Source organism: Vulpes vulpes, chromosome 10 (genome assembly GCF_048418805.1).
Source record: "Vulpes vulpes isolate BD-2025 chromosome 10, VulVul3, whole genome shotgun sequence".
In the NCBI taxonomy this organism is placed as follows: Eukaryota; Metazoa; Chordata; class Mammalia; order Carnivora; family Canidae; genus Vulpes; species Vulpes vulpes.
The window spans coordinates 20291579-20318248 of NC_132789.1; the positions used below are offsets into that span (position 1 = coordinate 20291579).

Below are 26670 nucleotides of genomic sequence, written 5' to 3' on the forward strand. Positions count from 1 at the left end.
CAGGTAAATCTAAACTTCATTCTTTGGGATGTACACCTGATAGTAAAACAAACAGAATAAGGAAATTATTACTAAGTTATGATAGGGTTCTTGCAGAATGATGGAAAGTGATTGCTTGAGGGTTTCTTGAGTAAGGCAATGTTCTTTTTCTTGGCCTAGATGTTGTTTATAGGATCACATACATTTTAATTGTTTGCTAAACAATTGTTTGTCAAAGCTGTGTTTGATGCACTTGTGTCTAATAACAAAAAAATTTTAAATATAAAATTTCAGAAATGACCGACCTAACAATATTTGGTATATAACAGGTTTTCAAGCTCTTTACAAGTTTCTGTACAAATGACTTTTTCTCTATGTCAGTTTTATCATTTGCTATGTAAATACTAAGTATCCTCTTCATATTTCTAAGCAGATTAATCTATGATTTAATCTTTTTATTTGAACAAACTTTGTTTAACCGGTGCAGCCCTGTCAATTTCCCCATATGTTGCTTTCATATTTCACTATGAACAATTTATCCCTCTCAAGTTAATATGGAAAAACATGAATTTTATTGATGATACATCTTGTGTTTAATTGTGAAGCACCACTGTGACTAATGAGACTTGTGTTCTTGTTATTTACTTGTAATTTATTAAGATCTGTCTTTGGAAAGGGGCAAATAGAACACATTATGTTGTTGATGACAATATTTGATAGTCAATAATCATTACCTGATTAAAATATAAGAATCAGGGATGGGATACTTATATCTTTTGTAAGTAAAAGCAGGAATATAGGCTGCAGAGAGAAAAAGGACAGAAAATCCAGGCCTATGAGATACTTGGAGATGGATGTCTGAGAGATCCAGATACCCAGATTCACAAAAAACAGTGACATATGGATTATGTGCCATATGTAATTTCTGAAAGAATTCCTATCTACTAAGTATCAATCCAAAAAGCAGTAATTGATGAATAGGATTGAAGTTCTTTCAATAGCCTGCTTTAAATATAGATGGTATAAAATCTGTTTCGTGAGAAACAAGATAATCTGATAGAAAACTAGCTATATGATATTAAGTAAATGGTTCTTATTTCTTCATATAAAAAGCACGTTACCGCCATGTAAAGCAAGTGATTCTTAGGTTGAAAACCTCAACATGCCTGGTTCTTGATGTACAGAATCCTTTCTGCATGAAAGAAAGACCTTGGATCTTTTGGGGTTTTTATTTGAGGATTCCAGTGTTCAGTATATTAGGAGAAAGTCTACCAGTGTAGCTGACGCAATAAGTTCACAATCTCATGTAGGCAGCTGCATCTCTGGGATGGCCAGCCCCAGGCTAATTGCCAACCAAGCAAAGAGTTCATTTTTGCCTGCGTTCTTCCAATGAGGATACAACTAGAATGAGTGCTGGTGTTGGGGGAGGCTAAACTCCACATCTACCCATCTTAGGTTCTCCCCGGGGGGACTCATTACCAAGAGGATATCATCAAAAGAAAAAATGTATAAAGGTTTGCAGTGCACATCACACCGAAGAAATCAAAAATAAAGAGGAACTCAAAGCAGCAGCTTAAAACTGTCGGCTTTATAGCGTCTTCAGCAAAGAACAATAATACATTTGTAGAAAAAATGATAGCCTAAAGAAAAGCAATTTTAGACTATCAAGGGCGGCATACTGGAAAGGTAAATATATGGGAAGACATTAACACTAAGATTTGTTTCTGGATTCCTCTTCCCAAAAATATATATACATATATATTTTGGGGTGGCATATCCCAGCTTCCTTCACAAGGCTTTATGCCTCGCTCTAAGGAATCCCTGCTGAGCCAAGCTCTAGTTATTGGTATTTGAGTTAAATTACAGTTATAGGTGGAATGGGTTTATGAGTCATTTCATTAGAATGTTTTCAAAAGATGTGCCCTTAGTCTCTTCTTTGACCAAAAGTGTGTGCAGAAGCCCCATCCTCTAAGGGATTGTACAGAATGTCTAGAGCTCTGTAGAGTTGGTTTTTTCCCCCCTCCTGAGGAAAGCAAGATTACTCTTTAACAGTTAAAAGCGTTGTTCCTATTAGGGATAATGTAACACCACGTCATCCTTCCTATATAGTACAATCATTATGCATACACTATAAAAACAGACTGCATGGTGACTAATTTTCAAATAAACCCATAGACTAAATCACAGCATATATAAATCATTTCTATCTCAACTGCTCACTTAAACCTGAACAAATTTTCTGGAAGCATGTTAATTTTCCTATGATACTCCTTAATATTTCTTGCAGAGCTGGTTTGGTGGTCACATATTCTTGCAGTTTCTGCCTATCTTGGAAGCTCTTTATCTCTCCTTCTATTCTGAATGAGAGCCTTGCTGGATAGAGTTTTCTTGCCTGCATGTTCTTCTCATCTAGGACCCTGAATCAATCCCGCCAGCCCTTTCTGGCCTCCCAGGTCTCTGAGGAGAGGTCTGCTATTAATGTAACAATTCTCCCCATATTCGTTAAGAATCTGCTGCCTCTATCTACTTTACAGATTTTCTCTTTTTCTATAGAATTTGCAAGTTTCACTATTAAGTGTTGAGGTGTTGAACGGTTTTTATTGATTTGGGGGGAGGACCACTCTATCTCCTGGGTCTGAGTGCCTATTCCCCTCCTGAATTAGGGAAGCTCTCAGCTTGGATTTGTTTAAATATGCTTTCTGGCCCTCTGTCCTTCTGGGTGCTCTCTGGAACCCCAGTGATACGTAATTCTTCCTTCTGAAGCTGTCATGTATTTCCCTTAACCTTTCCTCGTGGTCCTTTCATTGTTTTTCTCTGTTTTCCTCAGCTTCCTTCCTTGCCATCAAGGAGTCTTCTGTGTTGCTCATTCTTTCTTCCAGCACCTTATGCCTTGCCATTAGGACCCCCAATTTGGATTGCACCTCATTTAATTGATTTTTAACTTCAGCCTGATGAGATCTTAATTCTGCAGTTGTGAAGCCTCCACCCGCCCCGGGGGGAGGCAGGACCTCGGCCGTGTCCCCCGGGCCCTGGGCTCCGGGGCCTGTGCTGCCTGCACCGCGCTCCCGGGGCCGCGGCGGGCGCCCGAAGGCAGCAGGTGCAGCGCCCCGCCCGCCCGGAGCCCCCGCCTGCCCCCCTGCTTCTCCCCGAGGCCCCGCCGCCTGCGGCTCCAGCGCTGTCCCGAGCTGGGCCCGCGGGCCTGGGGCGCTCTGCCCCGGCCGTGCCTCGTCTGCTAGTGACCCCGGGAGCCTGGGGACTCCGCCGCCCCTCCTGGGGTTCAGCCCGACACCCCTCCTCTCCGGGGCTGGGCTCTAGGGGCGCCCAGGCTTTCCCGCCAGGCTGGAGCCATCTCCTCTGGCCTGCAGCTCCCCACCCCCCCACCTGCCCCAGGCTTCTTCCTTCCTTTCCCTTTCCCTTTCCCTTTCCTTTTCCCTTTCCCTTTCCCTTTCCCTTTCCCTTTCCCTTTCCTTTTCCCTTTCCCTTTCCCTTTCCTTTTCCCCCTTTCCCCCTTTCCCCTTTTCCCCCTTTCTCCTTTTCCCCCTTTCCCCCTTTCCCCCTTTCCCCTTTTCCCCCTTTCTCCCTTTCTCCCTTTTCCCCTTTCCCTTTCTCCCTTTCCCTTTCCCTTTCCCTTTCCCTTTCCCTTTCCCTTTCCCTTTCCCTTTCCCCCTTCCTGTCTTGTCTTGTTAGAAGCCAAAACTTTTCTCTCTGTAGAGTTCCGGCTGTTCTCTCTTTAAATCTCAGGTCACATTCGTAGGTGTTCAGGATGGTTTGGAAGTTCTGTAGGGAAGTTGGGGACCTGGTGAGGTGAGGACCCTACTCCTCCATCTTCATAAATCCCCTCTTTCAGGGTATTTGAAAGACTGCTTTGTCTTGTCCTCCAAATGGTGCCTCGTAAAGTCTGTACGCATATTTCAATGTAATTAAAAAATAGAGCCTTTTCCAGTAGCTGTTAAAAAGAACATCTCAGTTATTTTGTATCAAAGGCAATTTCATGCACTTTTTTTTTTTATAAACTGCTTATTCAGTCAGCATTTTCCAGTGCTCCTGAGAGGGCAGTGAGGTGCCAAGTGATTGGCCTATAAAGCTGCTGGCTAAGGACAAAGTTTCTGCTTGCACTCCGGACAAGTGTCTGGCGCAAAAGCAGATTCCATGGGGATGGATGTGGGGCTGGCCAGGCCGGCCACTGATGTGGGGTGGGCTCTTGTTCAGAGGGGTTTCCAGGTCCCATTCCCCCTTTCTGGTGACCAATGACTGAAATACCCTTTGGATTGTTGGACAGTCCTAACTTTCCTAACTCCAGCGACCTCAACTTAGTTTTACTTAATAGCTGGTGTTTAATATTGTCCTTTGTGGTTTTATGTTTCCTCCCTTTTTTTATTGTATAAGACTCATGGCTTTCACATCCGTTTCCATGTAGAGGAACTCCAGCTGGCGACTAGACTGCGGGCAACCTCACTGAAGGAGAGAAAGCATTTTGGGGGCATTTTTCGAGACCATGTGGTGGATACCCGACAGTACTTGGAACATGTTAGAGAGTCCACGACAGGTATGCTGGCCATTAACGACCCAGCCTGAGGGAATTGTTCACGTGAAACCTGTGCATGTTTGTGTTTAAGAGTGTGTGTAAAACTTCATCCCATCACTGTGAGTGGAGGTAACCTCCCAATCTGCTTACGTTGTTGTAATGGCACCTGATTTTGCAGAAACAGAGACTATTAGAGAGTCCTAGATGGACTCTCCATTTTTCTCTTCCTTTTATAGCCACTAAGACAGAATGACCCAGCTCTTTGAATGCACTGAGACTTTAGATAAAAGAAACCTAAGCATAATTACAACATTTACATTATTCTGGCTCCCCACCCACTCCCCCTGTTGGAAGCCTTGTGTTAGAGATCTTTCTTCTGATCTCTTGTTAAATATTTTAATCTTCTATTTTAACTCTCTAAATGTCTGCTTGAGTGAGGACTCCTCTAAATGGATGATACATACTCTGGACATCAGCTGTATGTAAATGTTTATGTGTTTGGTGGTTAATATCCTTGTTTGGCCTAACTTTGGCTTTCAGTATTGGGATGTCCACATTATTTAGGTACAGTCAGTCTGCTTGTTTCATTATTGACACGTGGATTCATTTTTGTAGGCACGCTGGGTAGACCTGTAAATCTCATAACTCATGAATTCCTCAATCTTTATTCACAAAGAAACAAGGAAACTTTGCGAACAAAGGTGCACTAGGTGGTGAGGTTGGTTTTCTAGCTTTGGCAGATAAGAGAGAATTCAAGGAGTTACAGATATTTATAGCAAACGGAAAGAACTTAGAAAAGTATAAGCTGGGTTTTTTTCCTAAATTATATTAGGAATCCAAAACCTAGCTACTTGGAAGCACTGAGAGTACACAGCCATTCAAGGGGATGGTGCTATTATGGCATCATCCCCACTTGTGCTCCACGCTTAGTACTTACTTGTTTAACTTGAAAGCATGTAATGAGTGCTCATTATACAACTTGGGTATACATTGGTAAGACTACTGAGTTCTCTGTTCTTAAGGAACTTGCATCCTTGTAGCAGGAAGAGAGATGGCAGACAAGAAGAAAGCATGTATTGGGGAAAATCTATGCAGATAATCAAGAGGTGTTATGGAGAATGTCTGGTGGCTTAGACTGCTGGTCATAGAAAGCTCTGAGTAGCTGGTATGTGACTGTCAGAAAGGAGCAAGCTGTGTGCAGATTGGTGAGAAGAATTGTCTCTTACACCACTTTCAGGATGGGCATGATGTATCCAGATCCCAAACAAGGCTAGAGTGTCCTGTCAAGAAATAAACCCAGTTGTGGGTGGGCCGTGTACAGGGTTGAAGGATATGAAGTCAGAGGAGGACGTGGGAGCCACATTGTATAAAGTTCTGTCCACCTACACTCATTGGATTTTACCGTTAAGTGAGACTATACAGATAGATGAAATGGGGCACTTTATTTTACAGATGTGGGTCTAATGTACAGGGAATACACTGTATGCAGGTAAAAAGGGAGGCAGGGACACCAGTAGGGAGGTGCTTAAGTCCATTTAGATCAGTGATAATGGTAACCTGGATTAGAAAGGGATTGGAGGGGGCAGATGGGAGGACTTTTGATGGCTCAAATGTAGTGAGTAATGGTAAGAGGAGTCTCTGGCTTTATCTGAGGAAGTGAGTGGAGGCTGGCATCACTTATTGCAATGGGAGATTCTGTGTGAGGAGCTGGCTTGGGGATTGTTGGGTTGACATAGCCTCTGATGGAGTTGCAGACAGGGATATCAGGCTGATATTTGCTTGATCATTCTCCAGATTTTACTTCAAAGGTCATTGGTTGAGACGACCTTTGAAATGACTTGAGTAGTCTTGGGATGTCCTGGTGGGAACTCAGTATAATAACAGATGGCAATCTAGTTGTGTTGTCATGAGATCTAGAAAAATCCTGAAATCCATAGATGAGCCCTTAAAAGGAAAGCACAATCCTGGCTTGCAGAAAAGCTTTCATAGTAATGCAAAGTGGGACAAGGAAATTCCTGTGGAGATGCAGAAGTTGGTGTTGTAGGAGATCCGTCTGGGATATCACAGGACAGCCATGAGAATTAATAGTGTGTTTCTCAAAGTTCTCGACAGAAAGAATAGCTTGTACAAAGGCTGTGCTAGTCTCAGTAGTGGGAGTGGGGATTGAGGCCCTAAAATGATGCCATGATTCCGCACACATGTATATACATATACTTGCACAAGCTCCTGCCTTAAGACTCTAGAAGCAGGGGAACGGAGGTGAATCCCAGCTGCCTTTCAAATAACTACAGAGAATTAAAAGTAGTAGTTCAGCTCCAGAGGTAAAGCACCATGAACACTGGATTTGAAGTCTTCTTGTCTCTGGAACTCCTTTGACATTCTCAAGATATTTAACCAATCCCACCAGAATTCATGTGGCTAACTGGTGACTGATGAGGATCTCACTGGTCAGCATGGAAGGATCTATGACAGACCATCACTTTATGTGGGAGAGGAAAGGCACTTTATTGTACAGGAATTGCAGCCTAGGGATAGGAGCTTCTGGATAAATGTCTTGGCAAATGCCTTTTCCTGGCGGAAAAGTTTCGATGATGCAGGAGGCATGTTTGGAATAGCTGTAGTATTGCAGCTGCAAGGAGTGACCAGGTTTGTCGTCCCCCATTAATGTGGGAATCCTCTTCAAAGTTCTTAATTACATCCTTAATTTTTTAAGGCAGTACTATAGTGAGAAATATGTAATTCAAGGCTTGGTCCTGCATTTACCTATAGCAAGTCAAAGAAGGCTGGTGCAGTGACCCCAACACAATGTTTATGAGAGTCTTGTTCTCCTGGGCCATGTGTGCTTACAGGGAAAAAAGAGGTCATCCCTGGGACATCTAAATTAAGAGACTATTAAGAGTATCTTTAACGTGTTCTTAAACTTGGGGAAATAGTCTTCCTAGCACACCCCTGGGCCTCTGTTGGTGATCCAGACTTTTTTGTACCTATTTAGGTGACTTGACTAGGCTTTGCTGACAGTCACACCAGTGTTCTTTCTCACCTCTTTTGAGCAGCAGTAGAATACAGAGGTTACCGACCTAACTCAGCCACTGTTGATCAGCAAAGGCAAATGGAAAAAGAGCCAACAGGACGTACCCCATAAGCCTATAATGCTGGTTCCTGAGCTATGCTACCTGACAGGTACTTCAGATATATGCAGTCCTCATAGAAGACCACCCCTTTCAAGCCCCAGATGTTATGATGTAGAAGTACAGGCTTCTCACAGTACTCCATAATGACCCAGAGCTGTGTTCTCTCCATTGGCTCTTCCTCTTCCAGATAAAACCATCAAGACTTCTTCACATACATATTTATTCTTGCTTGTTTAGCTATATCTTCTTAACTTTTTAAAGGTCTATCAGTTAAAATGCTAAAAGATTACAGGGTGATGAGAGACTTGGCTCTTCATATGAGGTTGGATCCAGAAAAAAGGCAGCACGAATTACGGAAACTGATGAATACTATACAAATGTTAAGTCCTATTTTTCTCTGTATGTGTTTGTGTGTGTGTCCTGAAGTTGAGACTCGTGCAGAACTCTTGATATCTCAGATTCTCCAACTAAAAAACAACAGGTTGGAAGAAAACGACCTCTTGTGGGAACAACTCTATTTGTTCCATGGATACAAAGTTAGAGGAGGTCTGGAGGGGAAGAACAAAATAGAAAGACCCTAAGCACAAATGTGAGAGTAAGGACATGATTTCAGAGTACTAGAGACCCTCTCTCTGCAACATGTCAATACAGAAGACAAACAACAAGGCATCTTAGATTAAAGGAGAATTTTGCAAATGGATCATCATTTTTGCTTATTTCCTTTGGTTTGATTCTGTGGGAATATTTTAACTTTCAGAAATAGGGAGGTACAACGGGAACTTTGACTGTGGGATTTGAAGTTTGATACCAACTTCTTGTCCTTCTCGGGAAGGATCTTGAAAGGAGTAAGAATTTTTCAAGGAAGAACAGTGGTAAGACAGCTTCAAAATGGTCATGTTCTAGTTACTCATGTAGTCATTTGGGGCCAAATGAATAATAATGCAGAGGAACTAAGTCAGGTCAGTAACTCACTGCTCTCTCTTCTTGGGCTGTTTGTCCTTTCTCTAGGGGAGAGCGAGCAGGTGTTCAATTAGAAAGCATGTAACATCCTTGGCATATAGTAAACTCTATAGTTTACCATGGTTGGAGTTGTGGACATCTCTCGTGGCAAAACAATCTGCCAAGTATATCCTTAAGAGTCAAATAGCTAGAATCCAAACAATCCAGAGTAACCCATGATAGAATCCCAGTATTACTTACCACTATCTTAAGGAAAGAATATGTAATTCAGTTATGACCAAAGTTTAAAATTGTAACGTTTCAGTAGGAAGTAGCAAAAATTTGCAATAGAAAGGCTCTTTGTTGGTATTTCTTTAAAAACTGAAGTCTTATACTGTGTCTTCCAGTTTGACTCCCATCCACAGTTTGCAGATTGGTCGAGAGAGACCGGAAGTGGACCCTTACTCAATGTGAAGTCACTAGATCATTGGCTAATACTCTATCCTACGAGAAATTATGGAGCGGCCTCATCCTTAGTACAGAGTCTACGGAAAGTCACACCCACCATGGGCATAGCTATGAGAGAGGCAAAAATGTAAGTAGAGCTGAAATTAAGATCTATAACAACCGATCTTCAAATCGGAGGTAAAGTGGAGTCAGACGATATTAAATTATAGGAATTGGTCACTGTATTAAAACCCTGGAGGTTTGTAAACAAAGTCTAATCTATTCCAATTAACTGTAAAATAGGCTTTGGGGATATATAGTTTGTGGCTATTGGGATACATGCTGAGGAAGCCAAAAATTGAACATATTTTTGTTTTAAGAACAAACTTTCGGGGCACCTGGGTGGCTCAGTCAGTTAAGCATCTGACTCTTGGTTTTGGCTTAGATCGTGCTGGGTGCTCAGTGGAAGTATGCTTAAGATTCACTCTGTCTGCCCCTCCCCTTATGTGTGCATGTGCACAAGCTCTCCCTCAAATAAGTAAATCTTTCAAGACCATTAGTTAAAAGTAATTTTTTTTAACATTGTACCTTGTTTTTATGTGGTGCTCCATTGGCTGCATAAAACGTTTGTTACATATTTACCTTTTGAATACAGATGATATATACTTACTTTCTAGACTTGAAGTAAGTGATACAGTCCAGTCCTATACAACTGTCTTAGAAAACCATGTTTCCTCCAAAACACAGATGGTAAGTGTCTATTTGATAGCACTTCCTTTAAAAAAAAAAAAAGATTTTATTTATTCATGAAAGTGACGGGGAAACAGGAGAGACAGTAGAGACAGAAGCAGGCTCCATGCAGGGAGCCTAATGTGGGACTCCAGGATCACACCCTGGGCCAAAGGCTGGCGCTAAACCACTGAGCCACCCCGGCATCCCATTGACAGCAGCTTCCTGTCTTACTTTGTAGTGTTATAAATCTCATCTGTTTAATTTTGAGTGGTAGACACTCAAAATCTATCTCAAGTGCCCTTTCTTTGGCAGGGACTTGTCTTCAATTTCTGTCCTTTCCTGTCTCTGAGGCTGTCAGCCTGTTCATGGTCTCTGACCTTTCAGCCATGTTCACTGGAGAGTGGGCAGACACTTTGGGAGAAAGTGGCCTCAATTGCTGAGATCACCTCTCTGGGTCCCTACTTCTTTCCTGTCTTAACCTAATAACTCTTTATGACCTTGTTAGACTGGCTGAGCCCCAAACAGGCACAGTCCCTGTGTTTTCATCAGTTTGAACAGCTCTTCTTAGGAGGAGACTGGCCTATGCTATTCCAGAAGCTGAAATTGTAGGATACGTTAGCTGATCACTCTCTGAATACTACTCAGAAATCATCACAGAAAAAATTAGAATCTAGGTTTTGCAATTGTACTTAAAAGCTTGACTTATTGAGCTATTGAAATATACATAAATATGTATATTTATATATGTGTATATATAAATAAATGGAGGTGTGTGTGTGTGTAATCTGTACCCAAAAGATTAGGTGCTTTAAGAAAAGCATATCTATAAGTTAGTTTAGCCTTCATCTTTAAGTGATCCCAAAAGGCATGGAGAAATCCTAAGCCAATAATGGACTGGTGTCATATCAAAAACACACATTGACTGCAGTCTATTACAATTAGAAATCAACCATATACACTCAAAAACCAAAGAATTACTTGTAAGTAGCAATGAAATTAGAATAATATCAGAAGAAATTGAAAAAACTTAGATCCTATAAGTAGTATGTATCAAAATCTGTATAACAGCAAACTAATAACGACAGAGGCCCTCTGGCCCTTGATGAGTGCATTGGGAGTGAGGTCTGAATCTTAATGCACTAAGCGCAGTGAACCAAAACAAAGTAGAATGAAATAAACAAAAAGCAGAAACTAAACAGAATGACAGATCTAAAGCAAGAAATGTTAAAACTTGGTGTTGTCAAGATTGAAGAAAACAGTCTGAGGGAGGCTTGGCAACATTAAGAACAAGGAGAGTTCATGATTAACGGATTTGCTAGAGGTTAAAGAAATATTAGAAGATGGGGCACCTGGATGGCTCGCTCAGTCAATTAAGTGTCTGCCTTCAGTTCAGGTCATGATCCTCAGGTCCTGGGATCGAGTTCCACTTCAGGCTCCCTGATCAGTGGGGAACCTGCCTCTTTCTCTCCTCCTGTGATAGCTCTCATTCTCACTCTCTATCAGATAAGTAAATTAAAAATCTTAAAAGAAAAAGTAGAATACCATGGGCCTAGGGTGACAGTAAGCCTGAAATGCAGTCTTTAGAAAAAGAAACAGTGTGGTGAATTATAGGAAAAATAATTGCAGATGAAATGTAAAAAAGAAGTACATAATGCATTTGATAGAATTCCACATTCATTCATGTGAAAAAATTTTAAAATGAGAAAGGAATTTCCCTAGTCTGATTGAGGATTATCCCCAAAAAATCTTCCTAGAAGCATCATCATGTTAGAAATAATACTTTGAGGATCTTCCATTATAGTTAGAAAGCAACCAAACAGTAATTGCTCTTTCTTATGACCCCATGTCCTGTTGGAGGTCTGAGCACGTGTTAGAAATCTTGCCCTGCTGCCTGTACATCAGACAGTTTCTATAACTCCTGAGCTTATTTGCTTAGGGGTAAAATGGGGATACTAGTCTTGATCTCAATAGGTTATTGAAGAATTAACTGAGTCAAGTACAATGCTTGGCAAGTGCTCTCACATAGCACCCATCATGTAAGGGGTGACGTTCCTGATGATGGTACGTTTCAGTCTGTGCTTGTTAACCCTCTGTGTCAACTTCATGATAAACTCCTAGAAACAGAATAGCCAGGATGTGAAGACTTTGCAAGTGCAAGTGATTCATGCATATTGCCCATGCCTGGCTCCTAGGCTCTTTCCTCTTCCATATGCTCACCTTCACCATTATTGAATGGAATGGGATTCCAGACCCTTTACCCTCCTGGGCCAGCTGTGGATTGAATGAACAGACTCTGTTCCTCCACCTAGGTAGTTTGCTTGACGTGACATCCACTTCTCCCATTACTGTGGTTTCATGTCCTCGGTAGTCTTGTTGTTGCTTTCTTTCAAGGTCCTTTGCGTGCTGTCCAGTGAAAAGAAAGACCTGTATGATGGCATAAAACAATACCTGTGTGTCAATTGTCCGACCCCAAGCCAGTGTGTCATGGCACGGACCTTAGACAAACCCCAGACGCTGATGACCATTGCGACAAAGATTGCCCAGCAGATGAACTGCAAGATGGGAGGAGCCCTCTGGAAGGTGGAGACAGGAGTACGTTGGATTTCATTGCCTTCTCTTTATTTCACTTGTGTTCAGTGGAATTTAAGACTCAACCATCTTAAACGCAATTGCTTAATTGTGCTTCTATTGTGTTCTAACTCAATGTCTTACCTTTTTAAAAAAATTTCAGTTACAGAATGCGATGTTCATTGGTATCGACTGTTTCCATGATACTGTAAATCGGCGGAAGTCAATTGCAGGCTTCGTGTCCAGCATCAATCAGGAATTGACGCAGTGAGTGGGCGTAGGCAGACATTGTGTAGATGGCAACTAGCTGTAGACCAAACAGGAGAGGTGGGCCTAACTAATGTTTGTTGACGAGGGCCATGGGCAGGGTATTCTCTTCCTCTTCTGGCAAAGTTATGCTCCAAATACATTTGATGTGGAAGGGTCTATATCATTTTTCTGTTGCTGCTTAACAGATGAAGACAAACATGGCAGCTTAAGAGGACACTCCTGTGTCTGCGCATAGGTCTGTCAGGCAGCCATCAGGTTGGCCATGTTGGCCAAGCCACATTCTCCTCTGGAGGCTTGAGGTCCTATTGCAAGTGCACATACTTGTGGCAGAATCTTTTTGTTTGTTTTGTTTTGTTTTTGTTTTTGGTAGATGAAGGACAGAGGTCCCCATTTCCTTGCTGGCTGCCAGCTACAGGCCTGTTTCAGCTCCTGGGACTTTATCCATATTCCTTCTCGAATGCCCTGCTCCCCCAGAGCACACAGTCCTTGTTCTGCTTCAAATCTCTCTTCCCCCTTCTGCTATCTTGCTTTTTCAGGGGGTTATGAAATTAGATAGGGTCCATCTGGAAAATGTCCCCTAAAGCCAACTGTGACATAGGACATAATCACAGGGGCGATACAATAGTCACAGATTCCAAGCGTTAGATTTCTGCTCACTGGGGGCTCTGATGATCAGTGAGTCTCCCCATTAACACACGGGGAAGGACTCAGGCCCCACATGGGGAAGACAGACCTAGGAATACAATCAGAAGCCTATAGGTACAGGATCTGCTCTTCACAGATCTATATGTAATGGATCTGCCGAAGAACATATGCTTCCATATCTCATGCTTCTCCCTTGCTCCAGGGATACTTTTGTTTTCTGTGCTTAGAGTAGAACCTACCTTCAAAGGAGTTTGCACATTCTTCAGTTTAGTTTCTTGAGCATTAGCACGTGTATGACCATCACCAATCACTGTTATGCTTCCTGAGGATTGTGGCCCCCTAGGTATAATTACAGAGTATTCTTTAAGGGGGTCCATTTTTATTTTCATGAATGGCTTCAACTTTTCCAGCCATATTCTAGTTTAATATAATATTGGTTTGCTTTTTTTGGTGGGAGGGCATGTGGAAAATAATGTTTCAATCATGGGAAGAAATTAAGCTCTCATTCAGTTCATTTTTTTAAATTTTTAATTCTTTTAAATTGGAGTTCAATTTGCCAACATACAGCATAACACCCAGTGCTCATCCCGCCAAGTGTCCCCTCAGTGCCCATCACCCAGTCACCCCAACCCCTGCCCACCTCCCTTTCCACTACCCCTTGTTTCCCAGAGTTAGGTGTCTCTCATGTTTTGTCACCCTCACTGAGATTTTCACTCATTTTCTCTCCTTTCCCTTTATTCCCTTTCATTAATTTTTATATTCCCCAAATGATTTCATTCAGTTCATGAATAATGTTGAAACCTTGCTTTTTGGCACAACATTTCCACTACTCTGTTCTTAGCATTTGAACATACCATGATTTCATCTTGTAGACTGTAAATTCTGGAAAAGAAGCAGACAAATGTATTATCTCATGTCAGGTCATTGTAATACTTTGAAGCAATTAAAAAAACAGGGGATAGAAACTTGAGACCAGTATTGCTTGATCTGTTGGGAAGTGGTCAAGTAAAAATTACTGTTCCAAAGCAGCTGGTTCCCTCAAACCATGATTATGGATGAACCATTGTTTAAGACCTCAGCCTGAAAGCAGGAATCTCCAGGAACACTGGTTATTTATTTTGGGTGTCCACCATGAGACGGCAGTAGTCCTGCACATTGAAAGTGCGTGTAATTTGTACCAATGTTAGTGAATGCTTCCATATTCCTATTTGTGTGCATTCACAATTTTAATAAATGCCTAGGGTACTGGAAGAGACTAATGCTTCGATCTCTGCAGAGGCATCAAAGAATGGATTCCTGATTGGATCTTCAGCTACCCATAGTGACTCCCTTCTCCCCCACCCCCCACCACCAGAGGTCCTAGATTAACTCAGGATGAAAAATAAGGGAATTTTAAGACTCTCAAATCTCAAACTGACAGCTTATTTTTCTCCAAACAGGTGGTTCTCCCAGTGCATTTTCCAGGAGTTGGGTCAAGAGCTTGTGAACGGGCTTAAAACCTGCTTGGAAGGTTAGTGTCCCATCAAGATTGGTGTGCCTGACTCCATCTGGTAGTTGTCTGCCAGCGGACACACTGTCCCCCCGGAGACGTCTGGCAATGCCTAGAGATGCGCTCCATTGTAACAGCTGGGATGGAGGTGCTACTGGCCTCCAACTAGCGGGTAGAGACCAGGCATGCTACAGAAGACAGCAACACCCATTCTGCCCCCACAAAGAATTATCTGGCTCAGAATTTCTGTAGTGGTGCTGTTGAGAAATGCTGAGCTCACGTGAAGACCAAAAGGCAGTGAATGTGTCCTGGAGGCTACAGGATTGAAAGAACATGAACCTAGAAGCTGTTACAAATAGCAGTGGCCAGTTGGTTCTGAGTTACGGCTTATTCACCCATGTTTCTGGTTTCCTTCCAGCTGCCCTGAAGCTCTGGTGTAAACATAATCAGTTTCTACCACAAGCTATCATTGTGTATCGGGATGGAGTTGGGGATGGTCAGCTTCAAGCACTGATGGATCATGAAGTCCCACAGATTGAGTCCTCCTTAAGATCTGTGTACCCTAAAGACTCTGGGTATATAAATTGTAAAGTGCAGATTTTGTAAACTCTACATTTCAGTCTCTGAAAGGAATATCACAGTTATGATCTGTGAATTAAGAGAGAGAACATGGCACAGAGGGCATCAGTTGCTGGATGGGGAATTCATTCTTTGACTTTCTGGTCCACACCCAAGTCAGAGGACAGAGCAGAACTAAAACGTTCCTGATTGTGTTCTCCCCCATGGAACCGCCTAAGAACCTGTTCCTTTTTTTCTAATCTCCCTGCAAGCCTTGATGTAGGAGGGCTTGTTAAGGTCAGGTACTTATTAAAATCCATAAACACAGCCTGGTGATGGTTTGTGTTTAGGCAACTTCTTTATTCTGGAGTTTTGTAGGTCCTGGGGCTGGGGAATGCCTCTCCTCTGCCTCCTCTGCTTGTCACTGGGGCCTGGTTCCCACCACAGATAGGAGCAGCCCCAACCTTGTGAGGAAGTTCCTCCCCCTAAGATGTGAGTGGCTGTAAATAGAAACCTCTCTTACTGCTTAGGTCAAGCTCATGGAGCTAGGACAGTAAAGTTGGTGTGTGGGGGGACTATACCTTCCACAGATTCTTCTGAAGGAATCCTGTGTGTGTGGTGCTTCAAGTAGTTTGCGTGATCCTAAATAAAGCTGACTTTATTTGAAAAACAAACTTGAATTTTGGGGAATGACAGGTTTCATGGACTAACCTCCTGAATCAGTTTGGATTAGGCCCGTTAAAAAAAAAACAACAACAAATTTCAGATGGATGGAAGATAGCAGAGTAGAGGTCCTCATGTCAGCTGGTCCCCCAAAATTAGCTACATAACTATCAAGCCATCCTGAACACCAATGAAATCAAGCCGAGTTGTAAGCAAGAATGGCTGAGTCTACAAATAGAAAAGTGAAAAAATGAAGTGGAGTGTGGAGAAGTAAAACGGAAAGGGATATATCAGAGGATAATGGGTGGGGTGGGGGAGGGAGCACGTGTAAGCCAACTTTAGGAAAGTGAACGTTCAAATCTGGGCCCTTCAAAGTGTGCTCCTCTAGAGATGTCCCTGCCTGAAAGGGACTCATTGGTGAAAGGGTGCAGAACCACAGGTCAGTGCAGGGTGGCCGGGTCTCAATATTCCTGGAGGCCAGAAAGCATCCAGGTGCCTGAGCCAGCAGAGTTCCCAAGTACTGGTTCAGGGAAATGGCTTCAGATGAGCAAGCCTGCGAGAATGTTCAGTTTGTGGTGCCATCAACCACGATCTCCCGCCGGGCCAGGTGACCCCCGTCCACGTTGGGTCCATACAAGGGCCTGGAACACAGCCTGCACCTTCCTCTGGGAGAGGCAGAGTGGGTCAGCATCGGCCCGGTTGAACGTTCTCCTTGTGGGGGGCCAGCAACCACAGAAAGGGACACACCTCCCGTTCCTCCAGGAAGAGGGGGGGAGGGCAAGAGCGGCAAAGACTGCCTGAGGAAACCTAAACATTGCACATTTCCACGTCCCCCCAGGTCCCCTAGGGGAGAAATGGAGTAGGCAGGCACCATCGGAGTCTGCAGATTGGTCAATCACCACATCGCTCATCTCTGGGGCTGGAGATCGGGGTGTGGTCTTTTTGCCTCTCACCCCCCCAAAAAGACATGAAAGGTTTCAGGGAACAAAACCCTCACAGAGCAAACAGCCTGGCCCCCTGACAAGGTCGGTGCAACACCACCCAGGCACACACACCTGAGAATCTGTGCAGCAGGCCCTTCCTGGGAGGATCAGCTGGAAGGACAGGTGACCAGCACATTTCCTGACCAAACAGAAGTGGAACCTCCAGCACTGGGGAACATAGCACAGCAACTCAAGGTTTTCCTTGTATGATTCGGTTTTCTTTCAAGATACAGTCATCCTCTATTTTTTCCTTTATTCTCATCTCACCTAGTTTCTTGTTTTATCAAGTCTTCTTTTTGGAATCTTTTCTTTTTTAACTTTTATATTTTATTTATTTATTTATTTATTTATTTATTTATTTATTTTAACTTTTATATTTTAATGATGTATTTTATTAAAAAGATTTTATTTATTTATTTATTCATGAGAGACAGAGAGAGAGGAAGAGACACAGGCAGAGGGAGAAGCGGGCTCCATGCAGGGAGCCCAACGTGGGACTCGATTCCGGGTCTCCAAGATCAGGCCCTGGGCCAAAGGCAGGCACCAAACCGCTGAGCCACCCAGGCGCCCCTAATGACATATTTTAATATTACTTGAGAAATGGACAGAGCAAAGGGGCAGACATTTCTCGAAAGAGGACCTACACGTGGCCAAAAGGCACGGGAAAGAATGCTCCACAACACCTGTGAACAGGAAAATACAATTCAAAAGCACAATGAGGTACCACGTTACACTGGTGAGAATGGCTAAATTTAACAACTAACGTTAGCAAGGATGTGGAGAAAGGGAGAAAGGGGAACCTTCCGGCCCTGCTGATGGGAAGGAAACTGGAGCAGCCACTCTGGAAAACAGTGCGAGGGTCCTCAGGCAGCTTAAAATAGAGTTTATGATACAAACTCTACTTATCTAACACTTTGTGATACAAAGTGTCTCCTCTCAAATACCACCCTTGTCTCCCCAGATGCACCCCTGTCTACAGAGCAGAAGTTGGTTGCTGTGCAGCTGCATTCACTTTGAAAGCACTATGAGGATACACGTTGCCCTGGTGACGGGAAACACCTCTGCCTTTCTTCCCACCTATCACTCTTTGAGCTGAGTGAGTGAGGAGTGAGGAGGTGATCAGCTCTCTACCTGGCGTTGTGACAATGGGCAATCTCAATTCTTTACACTGCGATGGTATGTTCCTAAAGATCTGAATGCTCTTTGCTACCAACTGGATGGTTAACTCTTTCTCTGACTATATTTCTCATTGTTTAGAGTTTCCTCTCCCCAAATTGTCATGCAGAGTTATATGTACGCGTTTTCGTTTGTTCTATTGCTCCATTTCTGTTTTTCGTTATTCTGCCAATCTAACTGCCTTGAATATTGTGCCTCTGTTTTGAAAAAATGTCTTACTCCCTATTATATCCTGCAGCCCTCATTTGTCATCACGAAGGACCTCACAGGGGGAAATATGGCCACGTCTATTTTCAGGTTTTGTTAGTGTCCAAAATTACATATTCAAAGTATTCATTTCAGAAATTAAGTGTGAATCCAGTTGATATGGAGGATACTTGTCATTGTTTATCAATGCTTTACAATGTCTTCCTTGCGTTTTTTCCCAAAATGGGGATCGAGTTCCGTATTTGCAGGGGCACGTTGCTACCTTCATCTGAATGGTTGCCCAAAAGTCAGCCTGTGAATGAGTGTCTCTGATTCCATTTATGCCCCAAACACACATTTCCTGTTACCCTTTGGGCATTTTCCAAAATTACACTTTATAGAGAGATCAATTTTATGCTATCCCTCATCCCATTCCTCCCCTCTTAAGGTGTAAGCATGGTGAATATATAATATTATTCTCAGGTATGCAACAAATAGCCAGTCTTTCTACTTGCGTGGATAATTGGTTAATAAACTAATGACTGAGAGATAACCATGTAAACACTTATTAGTCATTCTCAAAGAAAAATAGGTGATGCACACACTTGAGTAGAGAAAGTAAATTTTACAGATGTGGAGAATGGGAAGCATTTGCACCTAGGAATGTCGCTTGAAAACAGAGACTTCATTAGAGTTGTTTTCATATAACGTCTTACTCAGTTCTCCTAAACTGCCCTCCAGAACTCTGTCCAAAAGCTAAGCTGTGGTTTATCCGAGGACATGCCAAGGTCACCAGGCACTGTTTTGAGGCACGTATATTAGTGTGAGGAATAATTAATGCACAGTGACCTTGTCTCACACGTTTTAAAACACAAGAGTTGATACTAGTGACTCTACTTTCCTGCACACTACTATGCATCACATTTGATGTGCTGATCATGACTCAGGAATTGGAACGTCATGCAGGATAGTCAGGATAGATCAAGAGTCCCAAGAGTATATTCGGGGAGGAAGCAAATAGCTTTTTTTTTTTTTTCTCAAGGCCTCTAATTCTGTGAATACTAAATGGTGTTAAGGTAAAATACTTGTATTTAGGCAAAGCCAGTTTGCGTTACAAGGCAATGGTCTGGGAAGTCAGATTCCCAGGGTTCAATCCAGCTCTGGAACTTGGGAAATGTGAGATGTCAGACAGGATATTTAGCTTCTACTTAACCTTCCTGATCACTATCCATACCTTTGTTCATTCAATGCTCATCAAACACATATGTGATGTTTTGTTGACACTCCCTCCTCCTCAGGTGGGGAAACAGAGACACAGTGATGAAGTTCATGAACTCTGAATTAAGGAGCCAGGATATGAATCCAAGCTTAGAGTCCCAAAACTCATATTCTAATTAGTGAACTAAACTGAAATGATGACTCAGGCATGGAGTCATTGGTTACTGTGCATCTGTATGTCAGAAAGGACCTGTGCAAAGGGAAATCTCAGCACTGTCTACCATTATGAGGTCACCTCCATGCTTACATAGCCCAGGGAAGCTCTTGAGCCGTGGTGGTACAGATCCTGCCATAGTCACTAGTAGGAAAAGGACATAGGAGGCTGGTCAATTCCAAGTCATAGTTCTGGTCAGTTAAAGCATGATTATGGTCAGCTTAAAGCTATGATAGTGGTAGGTGCAAAGCCATGGTTGTGGTCGGTTTGCAGATTCTGAGGGTTTGGAGGCACCATTAGATAACCTGGTCAAAGTCTGTCAGTGCTGAGCACGTGACCTCGATCCGCTGAGAATCGAGGAGTTTCTTTCATGGTATATGATGGCATTGTCTGTATGATGAGTGCTAGTAATGGTGAAATGAGAGCCTACCCCTGGGACAATGAAGATCAGACTCAAGGGCCAGGTTATGGTTAGCTTGGTATCCATTCCCTGCTCATTGCTATTTGCTTGTACAGCTGAGATACAGAGCTGACCAGTGCCCGACCATCAGTGTCATGGCATGGTCTGACCTCAGGCCATGGCACACATAAAATACAATAAGAATTGGAAGCAGAGTGGAGACTGCCCGGCTGGCTCATTAGTGGAGAATGCGACTCTTGATCTAGAGTCACGTGTCTAGTCTATGTTGAGCATGCAGCCGTCTTAAGGAAAAAAAAATGATGACACACATGTGGTAGTATGTCTAATAACACATTCACCCTGAGGCCTAAAACATGCTTGAATGTCATGAATTCACATTAACTGTTCAACATGTTTGGTCAGTTGAAGAGAAGCTACTTCTTGGCAGAGCCCTCATGGGACAGTATGTTTGGAAAATCCTGGGTTGTGAGTCCGCTTGGGAGAAGTCCACTGGTCACTGAGGGCAAGTCCACTGGTGCCCAGGAAGGCTTTATGGGAACCAGATGGCAGTGTGAGCGCTGGGGGAAGATAACCACAGTTGGGCTTCCCGTTGCCATTTCCAAGAGCTTGACTTGGGGGCAACTGCTTTGTGTTTTGGGTGAGGGATTGAAACCGGGAGGTGGATGGCTGCGTTAGGATGTGAACTTTACTCTTGGCTCAGGCAGTCCCCCTTGTTGTGGAATGTCTTGCACAGGGAACTTAGGGCAGGAGGATTTGAGAAAGAGACAGCCCTTGGTTCAGGGGTTCAGAGCATGATCTCCGGGACCCTAGGCAGATCTCAAGTGTTCAGGGACCTCTCTCCCCAGGGAACCAACTCATGTCCTGTCTCAGACCCCTTCCTCATCAGTATTGTAATTTTTGGCAAGTCGTCAACACTATTCACTGTGTTCTCAATGACTATGTTGTTCTGTTTTGCATATTGTCTCATCAAAAGAAAGGTATGTCCCCACACAGTGTCTGCTAGCGAATTTCTTGTTGTTCTTTGACAGTAAGGGCATTTGATATCCTCTAATCTCTTCCTGATTTCAAGCATATAATACGGCGTTGCTTATGACAGGCCCTTGGTTGCAGATAGAATTCCAGAACACATTGAATTTGTATCATTGAAGCTTTGTATCCGATCAGCAACATTTCCCCCTTTGTACCTCCTTCTAGCTCCTATTCTCTTTCCTGATGCTGTGTGTTGACTGTGCCAGGTGCACATATAAGTGCCATCATGCAGTATTTAATTTACATGGCCATGCATGTCATCACAATTCTTGAGGTTTCCTTCCTCTTAACTTGCGATAATATTTCATTGTAGAGATAGACTAATCTTTTTATCCTTTTGTTCATCAATGGACATGAAGTTGTTTCTTTTTTTTGGGTGTGCTGAAAGGTGCTGAAAACACTGTGCAGAATCTCTGCGAAATTCAGCTTTCAATATTTTCTGAACTACTTGCCAAAACTCAGATTGCAAGAATATACGTCAGACCTTTTTAAATATTTGGAGGGGTGAGACTCCACATTGTGTTTCATTGACAATTTATCAGTTTATATTCTCAGGAACCTTAAGCATATGGCAACTCCAAAGCCTTTCTGCATTGCATGCTCACTCAGGTTTCTCTGCAAGGCAAATCACCAGTAATAAGATCAAAGTTTGACCTCTGATAAGGTTATCACTCATTTTCAATGCTCTTCTAACAACTGCACCAGTTCACATTCCCACCTACAGTGCAACAGGGTTCCCCTTTGTCCGCATCCTCTCCAACATTTGTGGTTTCCTGTCTTGTGACTTTTCCCCATTATCACTGGTGTGCGGTGGTATCTAATTGTGGTTTGGATCTGTAGTTCTCTGATGGCCAGCAATGCGGGGCATCTTCTCATGTGCTTGTTGGCCGAGTCTCTGTCTTCCTCTGTGAAATTTCTGTGGGTGTCTTTTCCCGGTTTCATGATCAGATTGTATGTTTCTTTGCTCTTGAGTTGAGTATGTTCTTTATAGACCTTGGATAAGAGCGCGCTATCTGAGCGGTCGTTTGCAAATATCTTCTCCCGTTCTGTAGGTTGTCTTTTACTTTTGTGGACTGTTTCTTTTGCTATGCAGAAGCTTTCGATGTGGGTGAAGTCCCAATAATTCCTTGTTGCTTTTGTTTCTCTAGCCTTGGCGGACGTATCTTGCGAGATGTTGCTGTGGCCAAGTTGAAAAAGGGTGTTGCCTCTTGTCGCCTCTCGGATTTGGATGGATTCTTGTCTCACATTTAGATCTTTCATCCTTTTTGAGTTTATCTTTGTGTGTGATGTCAGAGAATGGCCTGGGATCCTTCTTCTGCATGTGGATGTCCAATATTCCCAGCACCATTTATTGAAGAGACTGTTTTTTTTCCAGGGGGAGTCTTTCCTGCTTTCCCGAATATTAGTTGACCATAAAGTTGAGGGTCCACTTCTGGATTCGCTATTTGGTTCCATTGATCTATGGGTCTGTTTTTGTGCCACTACCACACTGTCTTGATGGCCACGGCTTTGTAGAGCAACCAAAAATCTGGCATTGTGATGCCCCCAGCTATGAACTTCATTTTGAAAAGTCCCCTGTCTCTTTGGGGTCTTTTCCGGTTCCACACTAGAATCTTAAGATGGTTTGTTCCAACTCTCTGAAGAAAGTCCATGGTATTTTGATAGGGATTGCGTGAAATGTGTAAATTGCCCTGGGTAGCATGGACATTTTCACAATATTAATTCTTCCTCTCCATGAGCATGGAACATTTTTCCTTCTCTTTATGCCTTCCTCGATTTCCTTCAGGAATGTTCTGTGTTGTTTAGGGTACAGATCCTTTACGTCTTTGGATAGGTTTATTCCTGGGTAGCTTATGCTTTTTGGTGCAGTTGTAAATGGGATTGACTCCTTAATTTTCGAGGCTCTTCTAACAACAACCTGTCAGTCAACAGCTCTTTCTATGTCCATTTATTTCCCAGGATCTGCTGTGGAAACCACAGGAACAGAACCTAGCACACAATCTGGAGACCTCCGCCCTCAACAACAGCTGAAAATATACACCCTCTACCGAAGCAGGGAACTGGACTCCCAAACAGAGATCCCAGAGGGTAACATGAAAATTGATTCATTAAATAATAGCCTCAAGAAATCTTGTCCTAGGGGCACCTGGGTGTTTCTGTCAGCTAAGTCTCTGCCTCCGGGGTTTCAGCTCTGGTCATGACATCAAGGTCATCAGATTCACCCATATTCAGCATGGAGCCTGCTTCGTATTCTCTCTTCCTTTCCCTCTGCCCCTCTCCTCCTTACACTTGCTCTTTTGCTCTCTCCACACACGCAAAACAGAATCATTATTCAGTTTTGCTCGGGGTGCCATCGTAGAGACAGACCTCCTAAGCCGTATTCTTTATGTTTCATGTGTCCACATCTTAACTTGAAAGGTCAGTCATTAGTTTGTGGCCAAAATTGTGAAATCGCATTGAGAACCCTAATTTGGTCCGGTTTCATGGGAGGGGTTGTGAGCTAACATTTGGACATACTAGTCCGTGTTAAGTTTTAGCAAAATGTTTTCTGTTTTTACATTTTTTTATTAGAGTTCAATTTTCCAGCTTATAGCATAACACCCAGTGCTCATCCCGCCAAGTGCCCCCATCAGTGCCCATCACCCGGTCGCCCCAACTACCCACCCACCTCCGCTTCCACTACCCCTTGTTCAGTTCCCAGAGATTGGTGTGTCTCCTGTTTTGTCACCCTCACTGATATATTCCCTCATTTTCGCCATTCCCTTTATTGCCTTTCACTAGTTTTTATATTCCCCAAATGAATGAGACCATATCAAGTTTGTCCTTTTCCGATGGACTTATTTCACTCAGCATAAGTCCCTCCAGGTGCGTCCGCGTCGGGGCAAATGGTGGGTATTTGTCGTTTCTCACGGCTGAGTAATATTCCATTGTAGCCGTGGACCACATCGTCTTTATCCATTCATCTCTCGAAGGACACCAAGACTCCTTCCACAGTTTGGCTATTGTGGACATTGCTGCCATAAACATCGGGGTGCAGGTGTCCCCGCGTTTCACCACATCTGCAGCTTTGGGGTGAATCCCCAGCAGTACAATTGCTGGGCCAGAGGGAAGATCTGTTCTTAACTCTTTGGGGAACCTCCACACAGTTTTCTGGAGTGGCTGCACCAGTTCACATTCCCACCTACAGTGCAAGAGGGTTCCCCCTTGTCCGCGTCCTCTCCAACATTTGTTGTTTCCTGTCTTGTGACTTCCCCATTCCCACTGGTGTGAGGTGGTATCACATGGGGGTTTGGATCTGTAGTTTCCTGATGGCCAGCGATGCGGGCCATGTTCTCATGTGCTTGTTGGCCGTGTCTCTGTCTTCCCCTGTGAGATTTCTGTTCGGGTCTTCTGCCCGTTTCACGATCGGATTGTTTGTTTCTCTGCTCTTGAGTTGAGTATGTTCTTTATAGATCTTGGACACCAGCCCTTTGACTGAGCGGTCGTCTGCAAATATCTTCTCCCGTTCTGTAGGTTGTCTTTTACTTTGTGGACTGTTTCTTTTGCTGCGCAGGAGCTTTCGATCTGGCTGAAGTCCCAATAATTCCTTGTTGCTTTTGTTTCTCTTGCCTTGGCGGACGTATCTTGCGAGATGTTGCTGTGGCCAAGTTGAAAAACGGTGTTGCCTCTGTTCACCTCTCGGATTTGGATGGATTCTTGTCTCACATTTAGATCTTTCATCCTTTTTGAGTTTATCTTTGTGTGTGGTGTCAGAGAATGGTCTAGCTTCCTTCTTCTGCATGTGGATGTCCAGTGTTCCCAGCACCCTTTATTGAAGAGACTGTCTTTATCCAGGGATAGTCTTTCCTGCTTCCTCGAATATTAGTTGACCATAAAGTTGAGGGTCCACTTCTGGATTCGCAATTCGGTTCCATTGAGCTATGGGTCTGTTTTTGTGCCACTACCACACTGTCTTGATGGCCACGGCTTTGTAGTACAACCTGAAATCGGGCCTTGTGATGCCCCCAGCTGTAGCCTTCTTTTTGAATAGTCCCCTGTCTCTTTGGGGTCTTTTCCGGTTCCACACTAGAATCTTAAGATGGTTTGTTCCAAATCTCTGAAGAAAGTCCCCGGTATTTTGGGGTTTTCTGGGGTTTTTTTTTTGTTTTTGTTTTTGTTTTTTTAATTTTAATTTATTTATGATAGTCACACAGAGAGAGAGAGGCAGAGACACAGGCAGAGGGAGAAGCAGGCTCCATGCACCGGGAGCCTGACGTGGGATTCGATCCCGGGTCTCCAGGATCACGCCCTGGGCCAAAGGCAGGTGCCAAACCGCTGCGCCACCCAGGGATCCCTCCCCGGTATTTTGATAGGGATTGCGTGAAATGTGTAAATTGCCCTGGGTAGCATGGACATTTTCACAATATTAATTCTTCCTCTCCATGACCATGGAACCTTTTTCCTTCTCTTTATGCCTTCCTCGATTTCTTTCAGGAACCTTCTGTGTTGTTTAGGGTACAGATCCTTTACGTCTTTGGATAGGTTTATTCCTGGGTAGCTTATGCTTTTGGGTGCAGTTGTAAATGGGATTGACTCCTTAATTTTCGAGGCTCTTCTAACAACAACCTGTCAGTCAACAGCTCTTTCTATGTCCATTTATTTCCCAGGAGCTGCTGAGAATACGATGCAACAGAAATCAAGCAGACAACCTGGGTACACCGGCCCACGAGAACGGCCAAACCTATTTGCAATCCACCATTACACAAAATTTCAGCCAACGGAGGAAAGGCCAGAGGGTAACATGAAAATTGATTCATTAAATAATAGCCTCAAGAAATCTTGTCCTAGGGGCACCTGAGTGTTTCTGTCAGCTAAGTCTCTGCCTCCTGGGTTTCAGCTCCGGTCATGACCTCAAGGTCATCAGATTCACCCATATTCAGCATGGAGGCTGCTTCGTATTCTCTCTTCCTTTCCCTCTGCCCCTCTCCTCTTTACACTTGCTCTTTTGCTCTCTCCACACACGCAAAACAGAATCATTATTCAGTTTTGCTCGGGGTGCCATCGTAGAGACAGACCTCCTAAGCCGTATTCTTTATGTTTCATGTGTCCACATCTTAACTTGAAAGGTCAGTCATTAGTTTGTGGCCAAAATTGTGAAATCGCATTGAGAACCCTAATTTGGTCCGGTTTCATGGGAGGGGTTGTGAGGTAACATTTGGACATACTAGTCCGTGTTAAGTATTAGCAAAATGTTTTCTGTTTTTACATTTTTTTATTGGAGCTCAAATTGCCAGCATATAGCATAACACCCGGTGCTCATCCCGCCAAGTGCGCCCATCAGTGCCCATCACCCAGTCGCCCCAACCGCCCGCCCACCTCCGCTTCCACTACCCCTTGTTCAGTTCCCAAGTTCGGTGTGTCTCCTGTTTTGTCACCCTCACTGATATTTTCCTTCATTTTCCCCATTCCCTTTATTGCCTTTCACTAGTTTTTATATTCCCCAAATGAATGAGACCAT

General features: G+C 43.4%; 1 protein-coding gene across 1 annotated transcript in view; it reads left to right on the top strand.

Moving 5' to 3' along the window:
- The window catches only part of LOC140594293 (piwi-like protein 1), a 98379-nt gene extending 72439 nt beyond the window's left edge, over positions 1–25940 (top strand). The window contains exons 5-14 of the mRNA XM_072725211.1: positions 4397–4525; positions 8982–9169; positions 9699–9771; positions 12145–12345; positions 12485–12588; positions 14676–14746; positions 15144–15300; positions 17891–18105; positions 23133–23261; positions 25820–25940. Coding sequence (XP_072581312.1) covers positions 4475–4525; positions 8982–9169; positions 9699–9771; positions 12145–12345; positions 12485–12588; positions 14676–14746; positions 15144–15300; positions 17891–17957 — 912 coding nt within the window. The 5' untranslated portion in view covers positions 4397–4474 and the 3' untranslated portion in view covers positions 17958–18105; positions 23133–23261; positions 25820–25940. The remainder of the gene's footprint in view (positions 1–4396; positions 4526–8981; positions 9170–9698; positions 9772–12144; positions 12346–12484; positions 12589–14675; positions 14747–15143; positions 15301–17890; positions 18106–23132; positions 23262–25819) is intronic.
- Positions 25941–26670: the final 730 nt, after the last annotated feature.